The sequence below is a fragment of the Heloderma suspectum genome, chromosome 4, assembly GCF_057233095.1.
Source record: "Heloderma suspectum isolate Gila_16-S chromosome 4, 16-S_ref, whole genome shotgun sequence".
Taxonomy (NCBI): Eukaryota; Metazoa; Chordata; class Lepidosauria; order Squamata; family Helodermatidae; genus Heloderma; species Heloderma suspectum.
The window spans coordinates 236,478,899-236,501,858 of NC_139461.1; the positions used below are offsets into that span (position 1 = coordinate 236,478,899).

The window sequence follows — 22,960 nt, forward strand, 5'->3', positions numbered from 1 at the left end:
ATACACATGCACACAAAGACACATAAGATGCATCTCTGTCATCCATTAAGTATTGCCACCTACTTCACTTTTTTCAAGCAATTCCCCTTCCCCCAGTTACATCATTAATACCTTTACCATAAAGTCCCATTAGCTGGTTTCTAAGAGACTGCACAAAACCAAACCAAACTATTGAGGCCTTGTGCACTTCTGCTATGCTGTAGCAACTGCTGGGGAGTTCTCTCATCCACCATCATTAGCCCTCAACAGGTGATAGTGCAGGCAATCCGCGTGACCCCAGTTGCTATGAATATGCACCGTTGCTTTGATATCACAGTTCCACTCTATGCTGTGCAGAATACACCACACCTGTTCAACACTCTTAGTGCTGCCATGTGGCTGAATATGTGGGTGCAGCAGCGGGGGTGAATACAAAATATTCCTCTACCAGGGTGGCAGCAGGGAACAGAATTGGGAAGGGGGGGGAGCAAATGGGAGCTTTCTGCAGGATGAAGAATAGTGAGAGCCTCCAGAAAGGGACACTGCAAAATGGTATAAAATAATGCAGGAGAGTAAACTTGAGGGAAGCAAGTTTGTAGAAACTTTTGTGGACGTAAGGCCAAGGAACAAGGAACACAAGAACTTAACCTGGTTGTATTGAAGGAAGCTGCCACTGAACTCTAAACCCCACAGGTATTCAGTATTCATTATTGAGTATCAGCTGCTGGAGAAGAGGTACTGGTATGAGACTTGTATCTTGCTCATCATCTGCTGCTATGCAGTGACTGGGGCATGCTGTGGTGGAGCCAAGACTTGGAACACTGCCAGATAAGTTATTTTACATCAGGGATGGGGAATGTATGATCCTCCAAATGTTGGACTACAACTCCCATCATTCACCATCGACTATGTTGGCTAGGATTGATGGGAGTTACAGATGAACAATAGCTGCGGGGGCACACATTCTCCACCCTGTTTTACATGGTTAGCTATGATGTGAGCAGGGGAACTCATAATGTTGACAGGAAACCTTGGCCCTCCACACATGGTCAACAAAGTAAAGCAAGAGGCCACCACATGGCAAGGGCTTAAGGTTCAGTTCTGGCGCTCAAAGTAAGTGGCAATGTGTGCATGTACAAATATGTGTGCACCGTTTCCTGGACAGCCTCAGTGCAGAGAAAACTAGACACAAACATCAAGATCAAGAGAAAAAAGCCCAGCAGTGATACACCTCATGCCCCAACTTGTCATATAGGGTTGGAATGGGCCTACAAGACCATCGAGTCCAACCCCTTGCTCAATGCAGGAAGCCTGATTCCCAGGCGGTCTCCCATCCAAGTACCAGGGCTGACCCTGCTTAGCTTCCGCCAGGTGTGCAGAATCTTCAGCCTGTGGAGGCTCTACTCTGGCCCACAGAAGCTTGCACCCCTCTCTGTGAGCCCTGTCCCCACGGGCCCCTCCCTCTCCACAAGTTCTGTTCCTCCCAGGGGTTGTGGAGGATGAAGGGGAAAGAATCCCTTCCCCCATTATGTCCGATCAAAGATCAGAGTTCAGTGCAACTTGGGCAGAACCAGCTGAGTCCCCTCTGCTTCTCCATCGGAGGAGCAAAAGGGACTCTGCCAGCTTGGCTTCACCTGCCACACTTCCTTCCCCCCTTGCAAGAAAGAGGCGGGGTGGGTGGAAACAGGGCTGAGCTGGCCACAACCCTTTTGCTCTCCTTCCCCTATTTTCTCTACAGAAAAATAACAGTCCCCAACTGTCTTCCTAATACACCCAGCTACCCTACCCATGCGTATTATGAAGCTGAATTCAGCTATGCAGGACTTTCCATCAACTTACTTAAGTGCTGATCATTAATCCTCTTTCTGCTCATAAACTACCCAGCTCTAAAATCCTTTGTTCTGAGCTAAAGAACTACCAAACACCTTAACTGGTTAAAAAATCAACCTGAATGAATTACTAATGACAGCTGATCTGCAGATTTCTAATCAAAGAGTATTTTTCCAGTGAACGCAGCAACTAAGAAGCCAGGCTTGCACAAAAAATTTACTTTGCTTTCAGGTTCAAAGTTCAAAGTAACTACACGTGCTTAAATTCGGGCTACCCTCAGCTGGCCTTTGGTGGGGGTTAAGATTGCCCTGCCCATTACATGTACATAGATGCCGAGCTTAGTTCACCTTCTGTTTCCCTAGAATAAGCCTGTTCCCTCCCAAAAAAGATTGTGCTTTGCTTGGGAATGCAGAAACTTACTCCAAGTGTACATAAGCCTCTAGTATAGGGGTAGGCAACCTGGTACCCTCCAGATGTTTTGGACTACAACTTCTATAAGCCCCCCAGCCTGCATGGCCAATGGAAAAAGTTATGGAAGCCATAGTCCAAAACATCTGGAAGACACCTGGTTACCTACCTCTGCTCTAGTACATATCATGCTATTATCTAGATAGTGGTCTTTAGACAGCTCAGTGGTGAATTTGGTATGATCTCATTAAACAAACAGGGGTGATTAGAGTCCAACACTACTCCAAGTCGTAAATGTTAACTTTTACCTGGAGTTGGACAACACAGCAGCAAACCCTGAGTTAGGAACCTATATGAAAGCTGGTTAAGCTATTCCTGTGGGCAGGGAGAGGTTGCATTAAAAATGTCCCTGGAATGGGTCAAACCTGTACATTTGGCTCAGCTCTATTCAGTCTCAAGTTCTGTGACACCAACAGTTCCCCATATGAAAACGATTGCTTCCTCTTCCTCATCCATCCCCACCCCACCCTCAATAGCTGTAGCACTTGCCCAGATCTATTGCTACATTCTGATCTTCTGTTGCAAAAGTAACCAGGAGCATTTCCCATTAAATCCCATGAAGGCGGCTGTAACTCTTTCACCTACAGTGGACCTAGCATCAATCAATCACATCTTCATAACTTTGAAGAGACGAGTGTAATATGATCTATACAGGATGCTCTATAGGCTGTTCAGAAGATGCAATCTGAAGAGGTAATAGCAGTAGCCCTCACTTTGCCAGTGCTCCAAGGAATGCCAAGGATGAAAGGGATGCTTGTTTCTTAGAAGCTGCCCTTGCATCTTTCTGATACCTTGTTGCAGGATTTGGATTGCTTTTTTTTCTCAAAAGGACATCACAGAGCTATTTATTGCCCCAGTTTTGCTGGGGCAGCAAGAAGTGTAATTGTCAGTGCCACAACTGTAGCTCTCCCCTCCCCCATATTGCCCCCAAATAATGCCTCCCTCTCACAATTCACCAACAACCACAGCTTAGAAATAGCCTTAATATAATTCAAGGCTGCAGGGCCTTCCACTTCAGTCAGACACAAACTGCCTCATGCAGGGCAAGGGCAGACTCTTTAGGAACAGACAATACCACAGATATGTCTACAGGATTGTGCCAGGGAGGCAAGGGGCAATCACTGCACCAGTCCAGCGGGGAGAGAGTCTGTCCTCAGCTCCAGCCTCTGCTCCCTTGCAGCCTGCTGCCTCTGAACATGCAGGAAGGATGGAGAAACAGCCCATTCTTAAGAGGAGCAGCCTCAGCAGGTTAGTTGTAGAGTTATTGTTGTATGAGTCAATTCAGTAGCAGCGTCGGGCAGTGGCAGGTAGTTGCAGATCTGTTCATGCTCCAGTTTCTTGCTACATGACTCCTCAGTAGTCTGCTGTGTATTCAGTACCATGCAGTCCCCGACAAAGCAGTGTAAACTCCTTCACCATCTCCTTCACACGTCGTTTGTTCACACGTTCTCTGCTAACACAAAGGAAAGATGGTGAAAGACTGACACAAAATTGATGGATGGTGGCGTATAAGGAGAATGAAGGACTTGAGACACACAAGGTGACAGCTACTAGGCCAGAGGTTTCTGCACATAAAGACACCTCCCAGAGCCATGAAGATCCCAGCACCCAGAACTGCCTACTGCAGGCACATTCCAAGCAGTTCCTATACTCACTGTTGCACTCCACTATAACATCCTCTTGTATATTGAACTACAATATACTTTTGGGCTGCATTAATAGAAGCATAGCTTCCAAATCCCAGGAAGTCCTAGTTCCCCTCTACTCAGCACTGGTTAGGCCTCATCTGGAGTACTGTGTCCAATTCTGGGCACCACACTTTAAGAAGGATGCAGACAAACTGGAGAGGGTTCAGAGGAGGGCAACAAAGATGATCAGAGGACTGGAAACAAAGCCCTATGAAGAGAGACTGAAAGAACTGGGCATGTTTAGCCTTGAGAAGAGAAGACTGAGGGGAGAGATGATAGTGCTCTTCAAGTACTTGAAAGGTTGTCCCAGAGAAGAAGGCCAGGATCTCTTCTCGATCATCCCAGAGTGCAGGACACGGAATAATAGGCTCAAGTTACAGGAAGCCAAATTCCAGCTGAACATCAGGAGAAATGTCCTGACTGTTAGAGCAATACGACAATGGAACCAATTCCCTAGGGAGGTGGTGGGCTCTCCCACACTGGAGGCGTTCAAGACGAGGCTGGACAGCCATCTGTCAGGGATGCTCTGACTTGGATTCCTGCATTGAGCAGGGGGTTGGACTCGATGGCCTTGTAGGCACCTTCCAACCCTACTATTCTATGATTCTATACCTATGTGTTCCTGTCCCCCAAAAGGTAAGTGGTCAAGAATTCATCTCAGCTCATCAGTGGCTGAATTAGTCCAGTGGCTCTCCACATCTCTTTGGCAGCTCAGGCAAGCACGTAGCCTGTATAAAAGTGGTATTATTATCTAGATTACACAGAGAAGGCTAAGAGGTCTTTTTGACAGTGGGTGAGATTTGAGCCGGACTGAAGTAGACTGGCAGCATGAGTGGTGTTGATAAGGGATCTACCTAGGCATGGGCCCCAGATCCTTTTTTCTGAGCAGTGCCCCGGATCTTCAGCACTGTCCCAATTGCCATCATCTGCCTTAATATAAGCCTGCTTCTTCCCTCTGAACTCAGTAGCCTTGCAGTTACTAGGAAACCTTAGGATTTACTCCCTTAGCAGACTAATAGGGAGTGTAGCATGAAGGCACCAGCCTTTTAAACTTGAGGTGAGACTGCCACCTTTCCTTCCACAGTCTGCTCATTATTTTCATGACGTCCAGAGTCCAGAACTGCCTAACGGTACTACTGCTACCTAGCTTTCTCGGAGTGTGCCAGACTCTGCAGAGACCTGCCCAGCCAATTGTTACTGGGCAACTGCACTTCTGCCCTGGGTCACTGTAGGCAGCGAGGCCCTGACAAGAGGAAGACCAGGCAGATTGTCTGCTCACGTATAAGAAGGAATGCCAGAGGCCTTCCTCAACTCTTGCTTCCTCCAAGATGGCCCAGGCCCCTTTCCTTGGGGGAAAAATAGAAGTGGGTTTGCTTGCAAAAAGGGTTTGAATGAGCAAAAGTGTCTGAATTTTGGGGCAAGGTACTATATGAGTGTACAGCTTGCCCTGGCTTGCTGGCGTGTGCCTGGAGCTCCTTGGATCTGCCATCATCTTTCTGGAGTGTACCTGCTTTCTGCTAGGGATGTATGAAACACCAACCTGGCTCTGCGCTGGGCAATCCGCGGTGGGGGGGAGGCGCTCCGTCCCTCCCCCCGGAATCTTTGATGGGGGGGGAGGCGATCCAGTCCTCCCCCCCCCACAGAATCCTGCCTGGCCAGCTCCGCTCTGCGGCCAAGCCGCGGAGCCGCCGGCCAGCTCCAGCCACCAGCAGCCGGACATCCAACCGCTGGGCAGCCCTGCAGGGATGCAAGTGGCGGCTGTCATAGCCGTCGCCATTTGCGTCCCTGTATTGAGCCATGATAGGCTATGTAAATATTTACGTAGCCTATCATGGCAGGGGGAAAAAAACCCAGCGTACGCAAATGGCAGTAGCCACCGCCATTTGCTTACGCTGGGGTTTTCCCCCCCGCCGTGATAGGCTACGTAAATACTTACGTTGCCTATCACAGCCTCCGCAGGGACGCAAATGGCGTCCCTGCATTAGCCATGATAGGCTAAGTAAGTATTTACGTAGCCTATCACGGCTATGAAGAGGAGGAAGCGAATGGCGGCTGCAGGATGGCCGCCATTCGCAAAGCAGCGTGGACGGGAGCAGGTAAGTGCTCCATTTTGCACACCTTTTGTGGGTTGGGGGTGGCCGGGACTTCATCCCACGTGCCTTTCATGGGTTGGGGGGGCAGGGGCTTCGTTCTGTGATGGATTTCGGGGGGCCGAATGCACTGGCATTCAGCCTCACCGAGATCCATCGCAGAATTCTCTGACATCCCTACTTTCTGTATGATCCATGTGACCCGATTCTGGTGTATGCATGGTCCTCCTTGGCATCAGAGGTTTCACTAGGCTAGAGAAAGGTGAATAGGTATGGGAGGAGGATAAGGGATTCTTGCTCTTTTGTGATCAAATGACACAATGCCTTGTGGCAACTTAAAGACTCACAAATTTACTGTGGCATAATACGCTTCCATGGACAGAGTCCACTGTACAGAAAGTGATTTTGAAAGATGTTGCTTTTAACTGGAGTAAAATGCACTTGCTGGCTTTTTGCCCACATGTGCTTCCCCTCCAGCTGCCTCCCTTGAATCTTTCTGTTTGAGGATTTTTTTTTTCTGAAATCACATGCCCTCCTCTTCCCTGTCCATACACCCCTTCTTACAAATAAGGGTGTCTTTAGGAGACAGAGTCCTTGACAGACACACACACACACACACACTTACTTACTTAAGGGCCTGAGACAGCTGCCTCAGACAGCTGATTTGGGACATCATGAAAAAGCAGCAAATTATTATTGTATTTTCACTGCCAGGGAAGGGAAGTGCTTGTAGGATTTTTTTCCCCCAGGGCCAAAACAACTTGACTGACTATGAGTACTACTATGCACCTTGACTGGGGTTTGGAGGGAAGGTGCCATTTGCTGATCTGCCTCAGGCAGCAAAATGTCTTAGGGCCTGAGACCTGTGGAGTGGGAAAAGATAGCTGAGATGGTACAGGAAATTATGTGGGGTAGGGAAACAACTTAGGGCACAGAGAAATCTGTGGATGGGGAAATAGGTTCAGGATTACATCAAACTTACTGTGTAATTGTAAACATGTTTACTCAGAAGTAAGTCATACTGAGTTCAATGGGATTTACTCCCAGGTAGGTATATATAGGATTGAAGTCTTACTCCCTAGTAAATGTGCTCAGAGCTGCAGCTTGCCTTATTTACCCTGAAAATAGTACCAATATCTGGATCTAGAGAGAAACCTGGGGACTGATAACTTTGTTAATTTAAAACACCACCAAAAACAAAGGTAGCCATGCTGGTCCATGATAAATAAAAACCTGAAATCCACAGTTGGACAATAACTTTATGAAGAATTTTGGTTGGTCCTAATAAAGGTATCCAACTATGCATTTTGGTGTAGATTTTAGGATTTCCAGAAATTAGAACCCAAAAACTGTAAAAAATGTGTTCTAGAATCCCAGAAACTACCAAAATAAAGTATCTGAAATAAAATGAAGCGCTACCTTTGGTGGCGGCTCTCTGCTTCCTCACCTGATCCAGAGACGAGGAGCAGCAAAGCCATGTCCTCCAGTCCTGAGGTCTCTGTCCAATGCTGTTGAGCTTATTGGTGCTATGCGGGGGGGAGGGGAGATGAGCAAATGAGGATTTGCTTGAAAGTAAATCCCACTGTGTTTAATGGGGGTTACTCCCTAGTAATTGTGTGCATTTGCAGCCAAAGAGCATGATTTATTATAGTCTATATAGTCTATAGTCCCACACTCTCCCTTGCCAGTGCACCATGGTCACTTTGCAGTCAATTGCTAAATGTTTAAAGTGCCATACAGTTCTTTGAGCCTGAAAAACCAAGGAAAAGTGTGGGTGCGTAGAGCATATGAGCAAGCACAATTTGGAACAATGTCTTGAAAGCAAGCAAGAGGTTAATTAGCTTGCCTTCTATAAAATTTTAATTATAGCAATTATTTCCAATTATGCACATATTTGTATATGTAAATTAGCATATGCAAAACTGTGCAATTTTTTTGTCCTAAGGGCCTGAGCCCCAGATCTTTTCGGTACCTAGCACTGCCCCTGAATGGGAGAGTTTGGTAGTGGAATTCTCAAAGGGAGATGATCAAGTGAGTGAAGCACATGGGCAACCTATAGAGAAGAGGGATTCAGAATTTCAAATATAACAGTGGTGGTGGTCTCATGGCTCCTCACATGGAGTAGCGGGTGCTTAAAGGGGAAACTGAAGCAACACCTTGTATTCATCTTGTATAGAGACGTGACTGAAAGGTTGCCTGCACTCATAAAGCCCACTGACAGGTATGCCTTTCTTCTCATCCATGTGGGAACAAATGATACTGCTAAGCGGAGCTATGAAGAGATCACGTCAGACTTTGAAGCTTTGGGAAGGAAACTCAAGAACTTTGGGGCCCAGATAGTTTTCTCATCCACCTCTTCCCGTAGTCAAAAGAGGGATAGAAAGGGAAAGAAAAATACTCCAGGTGAATGACTGGCTATGAAGGTGGTGCCAGTGCGAGAGATTTAGATTCTGGGTCCACAGGCTATAATTCCTGGAAGATGGGCTGTAGGCAAGGGATGGGTTGCACCTCACAAAGGTTGGGAAGAATGTGTTTGGCCACAGCATGAAGAACTTCATCAGGAGGGCTTTAAACTGAATCCTATGGGGAAGGGAGATGGAAAGTTGGGGGTAACAATGGACGAAGGCTCATGCACCGCAACAAAGAGAACAGCTCTAATAGCGCCCAATAATAGTCTTCAGAAACATGTAGGAAGAAAGCCAGACTATGAAGCACATGGTCTTCGATGTCTATATACTAATGCCCAGAGTATGGGAAACAAACAGAACGAACTTGAACTCTTAATACAAGAGGGAAATTATGACTTGATAGGTGTAACTGAGACTTGGTGGGATGACTCTCATGACTGGAATACAGCAATTGAAGGATATAACTTGTTAAAAAAGAACAGGAGGAACAGAAAGGGAGGTGGGGTTGCACTGTATGTGAAAAATACATATCTCTGCACAGAAATACAGGAGGATGAGCTTGGTAGCCCCATCGAGAGCATCTGGATCAAAATAAATGGAGCAAAGAATAAAAGGAACCTAGTGGTCGGAGTCTACTACCGGCCACGCAATCAAGGAGAAGATGAGAATGAAACTTTTGAAAAGCAAATAGCCAATGTTTCAAGGAAGCATGATGGCGTAGTAATGGGAGACTTCAATTTCCCCAATATTTGTTGGGAGACAAATTCTGCAAAACATGGCCCCTCCAGGAAATTCCTGACTTGTGTGGCGGATAACTTCCTCCTAAGAAAGTAGAAGAAGGAACTAGAGGATCGGCTATCCTTGACTTGATCCTAACCAACAGAGATGTCTTAGTGGATAAAGTAGCAGTTACAGGAACTCTGGGGGAAAGCGACCATGTTATACTTGAGTTCTTGGTTCTAAGGGAAGCAAAAGCCAAGTTTAGTCAAATGCGTACCCTGGATTTTAGGAAAGCTGATTTTAATAAACTCAGAACAATGATCAGGAAGGTCCCATGGCAAGCGACTCTTACGAGAAAAGGAGTCCGAGATGGGTGGGAGCTTTTAAAATAGGAAATTCCCAAGGCACAATTACAAACAATTCCACCAAGGAGAAAAGGAGGAAGACAACAGAAGAAGCCAATGTGGTTTCGCAAAAAGCTTAGAGAAGACCTGAAAACAAATAAGGACACATATAGGAAGTGGAAAGAAGGCCAAGCAACAAAGGAAGAGTACAGGCAGGTGGCACAGAATTGCAGGGATGGCGTCAGGAAGGCTAAAGCTGAGCACAAGCTGAGGTTAGCGAGGGATGCTAAAAGCAACAAAAAGGCTTTCTTCAGCTACATGCATAGTAAAACACAGAGGAAAGAAATGGTGGTTCAGCTATTAAGTAAGGATGGCAAAATTATAACAGATGACAAAGAAAAGGCAGAGGTGCTCAATTCCTACTTTGGCTCAGTCTTCTCCAAAAAGAGGGTCTATGAGCCCCCTGGCAAAGGCGAAGTACAGACTGAAGGGGTAGGATTGCAGCTTGAGATTGATAGGCATATGGCCAAGGGACACCTAATTACTTTGAACAAGTTCAAATCTCCAGGGCCAGATGAACTGCATCCTAGAGTAATAAAGGAACTGTCAGAAGAACTCTCAGAACCACTGTCTATTCTCTTTGAGAAATCATGGAGGACGGGTGAAATGCCAGATGACTGGAGGAGGGCTAATGTTGTCCCTATCATCAAAAAGGGTAAAAAGGAGGAACCTGGAAACTACAGACCAGTCAGTCTGACATCAATCCCTGGGAAAATTCTGGAGCAGATGATAAAGCAATCCATCTGGAAGCACCTTGAAGACAATGCCGTGATTACTCGAAGCCAACATGGATTTGTCAAAAACAAGTCCTGCCAGACAAATCTGATCTCATTTTTTGATCAAGTCACCTCCCTTGTGGACTGTGGGAATGCTGTAGACATCATATACCTCGACTTCAGCAAAGCTTTCGACAAAGTGCCCCATGATATCCTGATGAGCAAAGTAGCTCAAAGTGGGCTAGATGAAACAACAATCCGGTGGATCCACAGTTGGCTACAGAATCGGACTCAAAGAGTGCTTATCCATGGGATCTTCTCAAACTGGGGAGAGGTAACAAGCAGGGTACCGCAGGGCTCAGTCCTGGGCCCAGTGCTCTTCAACATGTTTATTAATGACTTGGAGGAGGAGGTGCAGGGAATGCTGATCAAATTTGCAGATGACACAAAATTGGGCAGGGTAGCTAATACTTTGGAAGACAGAAACAAAATTCAAAGTGACCTTGATAGGGCTGAAAACAACAGAATGACATTTAATAGGGATAAATGTCAAGTTCTGCACCTCGGAAAAACAAACCAAATGCACAGTTACAAGATGGGGGATACGTGGCTCAACAACACCACAAGCGAGAAGGATCTTGGAATTGTTGTCGATCACAAGCTGAATACGAGCCAACCATGTGATGTGGCTGCAAAAAAGGCCAATGCTATTTTGGGCTTCATTAATAGAAGCATAGCTTCCAAATCCCAGGAAGTACTAGTCCCCCTCTACTCAGCACTGGTTAGGCCTCATCTGGAGTACTGTGTCCAGTTCTGGGCACCACACTTTAAGAAGGATGCAGACAAACTGGAGAGGGTTCAGAGGAGGGCAACAAAGATGATGAGGGGACTGGAAACAAAGCCCTATGAAGAGAGACTGAAAGAACTGGGCATGTTTAGGCTTGAGAAGAGAAGACTGAGGGAAGATATGATAGCGCTCTTCAAGTACTTGAAAGGTTGTCATAGAGAGGAAGGCCAGGATCTCTTCTTGATCATCCTGGAGTGCAGGACACAGAATCATGGGCTCAAGTTCCAGGAAGCCAGATTCCAGCTGAACATCAGGAGAAACTTCCTGACTGTTAGAGCAATATGACAATGGAACCAATTACCTAGGGAGGTAGTCTCCCACACTGGAGGCATTCAAGATGAGGCTGGACAGCCATCTGTCAGGGATGCTCTGACTTGGATTCCTGCATTGAGCAGGGGGTTGGCCTCTATGGTCTTGTAGGCCCTTCCAACCCTACTATTTTATGATTCTATGATTCATCTCACTAGAAGCATGAAAACCCTGAATATTACCTTCAAAACTATTTTCATGTTTGTTTTCTGTGCAACCTTTCTCTATTTATCTCTACTTTATCTATCTACCTTGTGCCTTTTTGAAAATATTAATTTGTTTTAGTTAAGAAAATGTAAGTGTTGTTTCCTTTATGGAGTATTAGACTGAGCTAAATTAATTAGGTTTAAGATGCTTGGCTGTTTGGAGCCTATGAATCCTTAGTATTTCCCATCAAATCTTCAAGGATCCTGGGCTTATTTACTACAGGGGGATCTGGGGCAGGACTGTTGAGAACCTGAAGAACTCACTACATAGAATACCTGACGTAGAAATTTCTAGGGCCTAGAGAGTAAGGCTCACTCCCATCAATTTTGGGGGACAGAGGTCCATTCAAGAACTGGGGAAGCCCCACCACCACCACACACACATGCACTTCTTCCCCAATTCTGTCTCTCAGAAAAGGCATAAAGAGGGAACACACCTAAGAATTTGCTGGCTGAAGATTTCCTTCTCCTCAGGACTGACACGGGCTGATGGAAAACCATCCTGCTGCATCACTTCCTTGATCCAGATGCTCAAGTAAGTGAAGCAATGCTTGTTGAGAGCAAAGAGGATTTCAGCAAAGTGATCCATCAAATTGCGTGAGGCTTGGCCACCTACACCCTGCAGGGATGGAACAAATCCAATTAACCCTTTCAGGAGTCTGCACAGCAGGAGGGAGCTTTACACTGCAGACCTAGGAAAGCTCCAGCAGACAGCACCAAGGGCCTGGTTACAGGCTTCAGTGTATTTAAGAAAGTGGCTAACAGGCAATCATATTCATACTTACTTGGAAGTAAGCCCCACTAGAATTTACTTCCAAGTAAACATGGACAGGAACAGGTTGCAAGTCAGCCAGAGATATTTTCTGGTAACAAGAAAGCTGAATAAATAATACACATTGGGATAAGTGCAGCATATCTGTGAGCAATGCATGCTCCAATAATCCCCTCTCATTGTTCCCAAATCTAGCCTGAAAGGCCCCACTCCTTACCTCAAGCACAGCCTGCAGCAGCATTTTGCCATTCTCATGTACCACTTGTCCCACAGGTGGAATCTCCCCACAGCGTGGCAACAATTCAGTCTGCAAGAAACAATTGGTGAGAAGGAGGTGCTGCAAACTGTCTTGCTGTTACTTGACAAAATAAAAAAATCCATTCCCAAGTGGGAGACTGCCCCTTTCTCGTATACATGATCCAACCAAATAGAGCAGAGGTATATACAGATGCGAGAATATGTCCTCCTATTCTACCAAAGTACACATGAATCCATTGCAAAGAAGAGAGATGCCCCCAAGTGGCAATTTATAAAAGAGAAGCACCCTCCTGGAGTTTGGGTGAGGGTTTCTCTCAGCAGTTGTAGGTGGTCTTCACCCTCTCCAAGCCACTAGGCCCACACACAGCTCTGTCTGTACCATCAGCCCATCATAAATCTACCAAAGGCAAAATACTCACAAAAAAGCTACAAGCAGCTTTGACAGTTGGTGCTTCAGGGAACTTCAAGGAGATCACACCTAGACGGAAAGCAAAAGGTGAGAACTCAGCTAGCACAACTCATAGCTTTCCACATGGGCAGGGAAGAAAAGTGGCCTTCCTTTCTCCAAGCATGGGGACAGTGCATGAGGCTTTCGCCTGTTTGATTTGGGGAATGTTTTCATAACAAGAACACAGGCCTTTGCTGCATTTCTTGTAATCCTCTGAATCTGTAAGGAGCGTAACTAAAGCACCTTCCCCAGTCACTGCAAGGAAGCTAAGTTTTATGGGGCCTGCCTACTCACCACAGTGGAACACTGCTTTGACATCCAGGCTGCTACACAGGAACAAGTCAGGTTTCCGTTTGAGCGCCTGCAAGGTACACACAGATACACAGAGAGTAAACACAGCTCTGGCAAGCCAGGGGCAAGCAAGTGCCACACAGCAGCCCCCTGGCCAAGGCCTTCATGTGCACTTACCTGGCCATCAGCCATGGTGCACAGTAAGCCAGATATGGGAGAACGGGAAAAGATATAAGCTGGGCACTTCTGGAGTCAAGGCCATATAGGACCCTAGGTAATTAGAAGACTCTGAAGAGGCATGTCATTGAAATATTACCTAGGAAACAGCCTCCTACTTTTCTACAAATGAAGTTATATTCAGGTGGGGGAATTTCATTCTGGACCACCAGGAAAAAGGAACAATGTAGTTGTAGAATCCTTATTAAGACAGTCACTTGATGCCTGGTTTTACTTGTGAGATTATATATTGTACCTTGCAATATACTTCAGCACCATAGACAGCAAGTACAGGCAAGAACTTTACAAGCCTAGTCATTTCAGCACCATGGACAACACCCCCGCACGCTGCTCCCACTCCTAAGACAGGATAGACATTCCCAAACACAATGTCTTAGCCCAGCTTTCCCCAACCTGGAGCCCTCCAGATATTTTGGACTTCAACACCCATCAGCCCCAGATAGCATGGCCAATGGTCAGGAATCCTGGGAATTGTAGTCCAAAACATCTGGAGGGTACCAGATTGAGGAAGGCTGCCTTAGCCTATAACCAACCTCTACCCTCCACTGAACTATGTGAAGTGTGTTTTTTTTCACTATAGCACCATCTCCAGAGAAAGCAGAACTCTTGCCTGCTGTACCTGCAACCTGACTCTCATGATAATAGTCACAGGTGTAATGATTGGTTTCAATAATTTTGCCTTCCCAGTTCCCAATTTTCCTGCCCTCATTGTTCATTGCTTTCACACCCAAAGACAGAGACAGAAGAAACAAAGAATTATGCCCCTTTCCATGTGGCAATAGTAAAAATGCACAACAACTGGACTGAACTTCAAGCTTGTCTATACTACTGCTTACTTCTGCCCCAAACTCGCATGGTACTAATTTGCAGGGTTCACAACAGCTCTATGTTGCAAAGGCTATGCTTAAAACTGCCACTGAATATTTCACACACTCTCCAATTTTTTTAATGCATTTTTTTCCACTGCCTTACAAGAAAAGATTTTGCTTGTTTATCACTCTCCAAGTCTAAGTCTTACAGCAAATGTAAACGGAAAATAGGTATGCCTGGCATATAATTGCCTTTTGTGCCATACAGCACAGAAAAAGGTAGCAAGGCAAAGTAGAGTATTATATCAAATGTCTGACCCTGCACTTCTTCATAATCTGTTATAGAAGCATTTGCCCATATTTAGAGCAGTGCAACATGAACCATGCAGAATTAACTACTATGAATGCTTATAAAGATATACTACAAATTGGCTTTTCTCTCTCCCTTTTTAAGGAAACTCAGTCCTAGCTCACAATATGCTCATAATTTAAAATTAACCCTTTGGGTCTTTTAAGAATTGCCTTCAACTCAAAGCAGTGCACCAAAATTAAGACCTGTAAGCACATATGAGAAAGAAATCCTTAATGGATCAACAGTTTGACATTTTAAGCAATTAGAGTTGGTCCAATAAAATGTAATTCCTTTACTTATCTCATTGTTCCCCAGTTTTCTCTAAGCACTAACAAAACAAACCCAATTTCAGGAAAACAGAAGTGTCAGAAATATTTAAGCCTGGTGACACAGTTTTCTGATTTAGGCCTAACATAGGTGATAGTATAAATATTTCTCTCTATGCTCCACATTATACCAGTCCGCTTGATTGGGAGGTCAACTTTGTTGCATGTCTAATGATCTCATTCTAGCAAACTGGTTCTTCTGCTAGGCCTGGTATCCTAATCTCTGTATGCTGGCTTCTACATAGACACATACCAGATACTGCTGATGCTGTGAAGAATCTTCCTACTACTCTCCAAATGTTAGGGGAGGACATTGCCCTGGGATAAAAGATCCCTCTCATACCAATATAACCAAGCCCTTTTAACTCAGCTGCTTAGAGAGCATGGGACTGGAGAGGGGACACCAGGTGTGCAGTGTAAGCAAACAGCAGATGTTAACACAGGTCTTCTAGAGTCTTTTGCCAGCTGAGGCTATCCAACTCCAAAAGAGAACGGCCCAGGTGAGATTCAATAGGTCTCTGCTCATCACATGCCTGCAAATGTGGGGAGCTGTCAAACTCCAGGAGATGCCTTTTTAACTCCAGCCCAGTCCTCTTTGTCTCATAAAGAATCCAGAAGGATGAATAGTTTGGGACCACACTACCTCAAGGAGCATCTTCTCCCAAATTAATACATTCTTCCTCATTTGCTTAGAACATCAGTTGAGTTCCTGCTCCAAATGACACAGACATTAAAAAGTAGGCTGGTGGTCAGAAGGAGCAGGGCTCTCTCAGTGTTGGCACCCATCCTTTGGAATCCCTCTTTAGGAGTCTGCCAAACTCCATTACTGCATTTGGATGCATGGTCCATATCCTGTTAAGCAAGGTATTTGGAAGATAAAGGTTTTAGGTCCTGACTGTTGTGATAAAGCTTTTAAAGTTTTAAAGGCTGTTTTAAAATTAATTTTATTGTATCTTGTTATTGTAAGGTGCCTTGTAGGTCTGCCAGACCGGAAGATGGAGTATTTAATAGCTACTTAGTTTTCTACCGGGGAGTGAGCAAAAGGCCTAATGGCTACACAGGGAGTCACAGGCATGTCAGTCTGCTTCTTTATTACAACCATTTTGGAAAGAACTGCTATCTCAGTGAAGAAAGGTGGGGCCCAACACATTTGTTCAGAAGGAAGCTCCTGTCCTGCAGGTTGTTTTGAGACCCCACAAAGCCATGTGCCGAGCTCTAAAATGAAGTTTCACAGGCAATGTAAAATTGCAAGTTGGGTTGGCCAGCAAGAAGACAGCTGGTAGGTTCTTCTGAAATCAGTTCTCTCTCTTGGAAGAGGCACAGAGTAAGATTTCACTGAAATGGTACTAACTAGGCTTGGTGAGTGGGACACAAGGACCTTTGGGACACCAGGAGGCACTACTCTGTTGAGGAAGAAGCTTAAGTTGTCCCTACTGGAAGAGACCAGTATCTCCTATGTGAAACCAGGTCATGGGAGATAATCTGGAAAAAAATGTACATGCAGTCACCATTTACATGGCTGCCAGTCAGACTTGAACATTGACTAGTAGACAGGGGTGCTTAAAAGCTGTCAGTAGGGATTGAAAATTAGGATTTTAAGAAGCATGGTCACAATGCAAGTTTCAGAGCTGAAGCACATTTGCTTCCAAAAATTCTCTGCAAGTCTGTTGACAAATATTCTCTGAATATATGGCTATCCACTGAATATTTTTTATTAACACCAGTATGACTTCTGTGTGATTCTTTTTTCTCCCCCAACTCTGTTGGAAGGGGTGGAATAGTGCAATGGGGCCTAGATTGATAGCTGAAATAGAAGAATATGGGGGTGCCAGTGGACCAGAGAGTGCAGTGTGTCTTCAGGCCACTCGCTTTCACATCTCCTAAACAAGGGGTGAAAGAAACCAATGGGCAATCGTATGCAGCCTCAGAGTTGCCAAATCAGCCAAAGCCAGACAGTTCATAATCTGAGCTTCTCACAAACTATACAGGGCTAAAGGAACAACACTTATTCAACCATGAAGGGAAAAATGAGAATGGGGGAGGGAGTGGGGAGGGAGGGACACACACACACACACACACCCCCGACAGAAACAACATAGGGAGGCATTAACAGCATTGCTCTGAGTCCACTGAAACACCACCCCTCTAAGGTCCAGTCTGGGCTTTGTTAAAATAACCATCACTGTCCTAGATACAGTATTCAGTCTTTTTCAGAAACAATGTAGGCTTGAGCTTAGGCTTTATCTCTCATTCTGGATTCTAGGGAGCTTCTTGATTTGTGGCAGGACCCCAGGCTGCATGTAGGCAGCCAGAGGTTTAGGGGTCCCGATTTGCTCCGTCTCTAGCTGCAGAGAGTCTGAGATGCTGTGAGGCCCTCAGCTGGTGGAGTGGGAGTGGCCAAGTAGGCCTCTGTTGGCTCCTCCTCTGTTGGCTTCACAGCTTCCACTCTGACTGCATTTTTTCCCCTCATTCCAAAGCTCTTCCCACTCACAATATTCCATTTTTCTCTAGTCTCCTAGAGCTATGCCCTGATCCCCTTCCCAGGATGATGAGATTCTTCCAGTCCTCTCCTGAAAATATAGAACTACCATAGGGCTATGTCTCTATTGATTTCAATATTTATATTTCACTGTAAATCGATAGCCGACATCCCCTTAACTAGATGACAAAATGAGAGCCAGCATTTAGAAGAGTGATATTTCAATTTTGAGGTTTAAAATTCTGTCATCAAATTTCAAAATTTTCTAAAAGCTCATTTCTGTTTTACAGAAGAGACACGTGAGATGTACTAGTATTATTACTTGCCAGATCTGCAAGCTATACAACTGCCACAAGGGGGAGCTAAGTGCTCAGGCACTTCTCACACAGTATACAGAAACCTCATTAGGGGACAATAAGCCAGAGCCAACAATCTTGCTGTAGTCATGAAAGCTGGGTGGTACCAAAGATCTCACCCCTCTCTGCTCCATCATTTCCTAGCACTGCAGCTTGTTTCCAGTCTAGGAATGGCTCATCCAAATTCAGTCAGGGTGCATCCTTCACTTACTCCAAAGATGAACAGCCCTCAGCCCCTTATGCAGTTTGTATTCTACCATCACTGCCCTTCCCATGATGTCATTTACAGCATTAGAGACATGGCTGCATGAAAAATTCTCAACCTGAAAGAAACCAGACCTATGAAGCCTTGGCAGGAGTACTGAGGGATGGAGCGCAGAAGGATTTTGAAATCAAGCGGGTAGACAAGTCAAGGCTCATGTGCTATCCCTGCCTTGCTTTATTCCCATTAAATCAGCTGCCCAACCCCCAGGTCTGTAGATGGAGCCCATCAAGTTATTCAATATAACATCTTTCCAATACAACAATTTGTCAAGAGGTCAGAATCACTGCACACACACAAGTGCACTAGAATGCTACTGCTATAGCTCTTGTAACACATTTGTTATTTTGCAGCAATCCCCTTCTGTAGCAGGTCACAGCACATGACCTGAAGACAAACCCAACCTACAAGCCTTGTTGCATTACTAGGTAGTGCCCCTCGGGAAGAGGAAGGGGCAAACGCACACCTATGAAAAAGGAGAATGTTTTGTTTTCAACTTCCACGGAAACAGATGGAGAAACTCGATATTCAACTAAAAGGAAAAAACGTTGTCAACAGAAAGCTAAAAATAGGTTTAAATTGAATTAAAAAAGAGAAAGAGAGAGAACAGAAAGTGAATGAATAAGAAACTAAAACACACCTGTGCCAGGAGTTGCATAAATGAATCAACAATATCAGGATGATCCCTGGGCCCTAAAAATATAATAAAGATGTAACTGAAGAGAAAAATCATACAAACAGCAACTCAACATCATATAGTTATGTGATACAGAAAGAATTTACAAGTGAAAACAGGAGTAAGGGAAGGAGGGGTGCAAGGGGTAGGGTTGAAGAGGGCAGGCACATGAGCAGCTTGAAGCAAGTTAAAGAAACAAAACATACAAAAATCATGGAGCTTGGAAACCCAAGAACAGAAAGAAAGTGCAAAGGAATAGGCCTGTTGCCCAGAGTCCCCTGCCAAGCACCAAGGATAGGAAGGGGGAGCTCATTGCACCCTAGCAGGGAAGGAGAGGAGAAGCAGGAGCTAACTGGACACCAGCTTCATGTGGAGAGCTAGCATATTTGCACTGGAGATGTTATCATAAAATGCTTAGTCCCGAAAGGCAACTTCGGAGTCAAAAGACAAATCCAGTATTGATGTGGACTGGGCACAAAGTCTTGGAAACCCATGAGAGCTCCCGATGTGCAGTCCAAACACAATACTTTCCTTTCACCCAAGTCCAGATGCCTGCCTGGCTGGGAAGAACACAACTCTGAGACATCTACTGTAAGGGAAGGCCAGCATGGTTGCTGGTAACCACACTTCTCTTCGGCAGTGATCGTACCAAGCACTGTGAAAATCTTCTTCCTATGTGTTGATATTATAGGTATGCCTGACACAGCCAAGCAGTGACAGGGCAATACTACAAGCAGTGGTGGCTCCCCAGCAGTTCTGATATGAAACAAGCTCCTAGAGATGGGAGCAAACACCCTACTACCCATGTTATGGCTTATTGATTTGACTGAAGCTGTACACAGACTTCAAGCTTGTCCCCGCAACTGGGGCTAACATGATGTCAATATGGCAGTTCCATGGAAGCCAAGGCAAGCCCAAACACTTGTTAGGAATGTAACAGAGCTGTAAGAAGAATCATCTGAGCAAGAGAACAGGGGAGATGGGATGCAGAGCCAGCAGGACAAATATTTTATTTGGGCCACAGAAAGAGATTAATGGATATGGATGACTCCACAGCAAGCACAGGGGCAGGGGTTAAGTTGAAAGATGTAGCAACACACTCCCTAGCGATTCCTGAACCTGCTCAAAGTCAAGCATTAAGTGAAGGAGACTACTCACTCCACCTTCCTTCAAGGCTCTAAACTGGGAGTCTGGTAGGTGAAGGGCACAGTTTCAGCCCTGAAAGGCTGGGGGTGAGGGGAGACAAGACTGCACTACTGCCCACTCAGCCACCAATACATAGGGAGGAGCATGCCAGATAGTCCACCTCAGCAAGAGCTTTTCATTAGCCATTACCATAATTTGTACAAGCTGAAAGCTTTTGGAGCTCAACAGAAATTACCATGATTTGAGGGAGGGGCTTCTGCCTTCCTGCACACACCCTACAGACCAATCCAAACAGCCGAGACCAGGAAGAGCTGTTCCCAATGTGGCAGCCCCACAAACATGAGGGTGCCAAAGCACACATACCTTGCTGAAAGAGTGTTAGCGTAACTGATGTGACGAGCAGAAAGAGCGCCTTGATGGGTGGGAAGTGGGCAGGCTCATGGGCAAAGATGTGAACCAGCTGGGGACATAAGAGACAAGGGTAATTGAAGCCAGAACAATCCAGTATACCCCATCCTGTCCCACATCCTTAGCCCCTATCTCCCACCGCACTGGGAAAGTCACTGGTGCTCAGGCTAACTAGCTATCACTGCCCACTAACATCAGTAAGACCTTTACTGCTAACACAGCAGAGGAGACAGAGACCAGGTACTTCAGTGACACTGCAACGTTTCTCAGTTGTGTGTCCACATGCACATACACAATCTGTCTGCATGGAGACTGAAGTGGGAAAAGAGATAACCTTTTGAGCAATATCTATGCTGGAAGAAGAGGCAAGCAAAGGGTAATAGGTGGGCAAGAACTGCTCAACAATCAACTTACATCCCGAAATTAGCATCTGCCAGGAATTCTTGTGCTTACCTGCCGGGTGAGATCAATGGCAGATGCCTGAGGAATGGTGCTATACATCTGACCCAGCATCTCACACAGTTGAGGCACCATGGGTGCAAAGTCATCCAGGAGGGTCTTCACAGACTTCTCAAAAATGGAGCAGACTGACTGTGGGGACAGGAGGGGCTGCGTCAAGGGAAGAGTGGCTAAATAACCTGTCCTTCAGCTAAAGATCTATTTATCTAAAGACCTCTTTATTAATCTTGCATCCCGCCCTTCCTCAAATGAGTTTGAGGTAGCATAGGTGGCTCTCCCTCTTCTATTATGTGAGGTAGGTTAGAATGAGAGAGAGAGAGACTGGCCCAAGGTCCCCCACACTCTGGACCCAAGAGCACAGTGGCTTGCATAAGCTGATATTAGGGACCCAAATCCAGTGATTAGCTATCCCATTACCCTCACTGCTTTGGAACATTATTTTCTTTTCACGAACAGAGCTCAAATGAGACAACCCTGTATTTCAAACAGGAGTTGTGATAGTACCTAAGGTTATAGGGAAGCTTGCTACTCCACAAACCAGGTATAAACAGCTGATACATGGTTAAGGATCAGGTCCCTGACCCCAACATCTTTACACATCAGGCTGGTCTCTCCCAGGCAGCTGCTTGCATACATCCATCTCTATGGGACAAGCAGCTTACATATCCCAACCTCTGAGCCTTTTGAGTCATGCCCTTGCTATTTGCCCAACATTCATCCTCATACCTACTCAGAGCCCAGATTTTTGCTCTGAATTTGCAAGCTCCCATCTGATTAACATTCCTGAGAAATATGAAGAGCTTCACTCAAATTGTGGAAAGAATAAAGCAGTCATTTTATTAGGGAAATGTTTCAGAATCCATTGTCAGGACAAGATTGAAAATAGTAGATAATCATTACAATATTTCCCCATGCAAATGAAGAAAGCATTTGCTTTTCATTCTAACTTTTTACTAGCCCACTAAGTCAGAACTTAATGTGCCTCTCTGTTGAACCTTGAACTGCCCTGTGGCCGATCCTTCTGCTCTTTCTCCCTCCACCCAAACATTCCATTACTCCTTTATCCTCAGCCCAATAGGAACTCTCGGGACAGAAATTTGACTGTGTCAAAGAGAATCTATAGCCCTTACCTTGATACAGTAACAAACTGAACAAAATGTGGGGGATCAACTGACAAGTGAGATACACACATCCCTTTCATTAACATCCCAGATAGACATACCTACTTCTCTCAGTGCTGACCTCTGATTCTACTATCCAACTGTGGATTCTTCCCAAACCTGCCTATACCCTATAATCTGAAAATGAAGCTTCTACACACACAAACATTAGCTGTTCCTTAATCCCTTCTGCATAAAGTTTTTGATACCTCAAGAATGAGGAAACTAATTCAACGTAGAGCTACAATCATGGCTCAAATATGAAAATTTAGCTTCTAGCATAGTATCTAGCATGTCTTTCAGATTCCGACAGATCACAGCTATTAATTAAAAAACTCTAGCTCTAAGATGAGAGATAAAGCTAAAGAAAACCGAGACAGCACATTGAAAATTCAAACTAGAATGATGCATGTAAAGGGTTTCTAGTGGTTAGGAAAAGACACTCACATGTTGCACCTTCTCTTTTCCTCCCCCATAGGCCTCAGGCCCAACTTCCCTGCCTGTTTACTGCCCACCAGTATTCCAGAGCCCCGTCCCTCTCTATTACTGCACTATCTGCAGTAAAGACAGAGTGCTTAAGCTAGCATGATACTGAAAAGTGATACCTCTAGAACAAAAGATATGGGCACTTTCCCTGCTTTCCAGGCACAAATTCTAAATCTTGACCTTCTGGAACAAGTATCAAAGACACATCACCCACCCGTTTGGAACATAGCTAAAGCACTCAGCTAGAATTTTTTTAAAAAGAAGCTTATATTTTGCAGTGTTTAGAAGTATCTTTGAAGCTAGTATTTCCTATGGACAGAATTTACTATGACATTTATTGCTGCTTAGAGGCTGGGCACCCTGCTCAACT

General features: G+C 45.2%; 1 protein-coding gene across 11 annotated transcripts in view; it reads right to left on the bottom strand.

The window, feature by feature from the left end:
• Positions 1-2,006: 2,006 nt before the first annotated feature.
• The window catches only part of IPO13 (importin 13), a 66,405-nt gene continuing 45,451 nt past the window's right edge, over positions 2,007-22,960 (bottom strand). For 5 of the 11 annotated variants that reach the window (XM_084852759.1, XM_084852753.1, XM_084852754.1 and 2 more), the window contains 8 exons: positions 20,939-21,076; positions 20,441-20,537; positions 18,896-18,948; positions 13,438-13,504; positions 13,115-13,173; positions 12,655-12,744; positions 12,103-12,284; positions 2,007-3,730 (listed from right to left, as the gene is read on the bottom strand). In XM_084852759.1, the coding sequence (XP_084708885.1) occupies positions 3,631-3,730; positions 12,103-12,284; positions 12,655-12,744; positions 13,115-13,173; positions 13,438-13,504; positions 18,896-18,948; positions 20,441-20,537; positions 20,939-21,076 (786 nt within the window). In that variant the 3' untranslated portion in view covers positions 2,007-3,630. The remainder of the gene's footprint in view (positions 3,731-12,102; positions 12,285-12,654; positions 12,745-13,114; positions 13,174-13,437; positions 13,505-18,895; positions 18,949-20,440; positions 20,538-20,938; positions 21,077-22,960) is intronic. The other 6 variants (XM_084852756.1, XM_084852755.1, XM_084852752.1 and 3 more) reach the window with 4 other exon arrangements.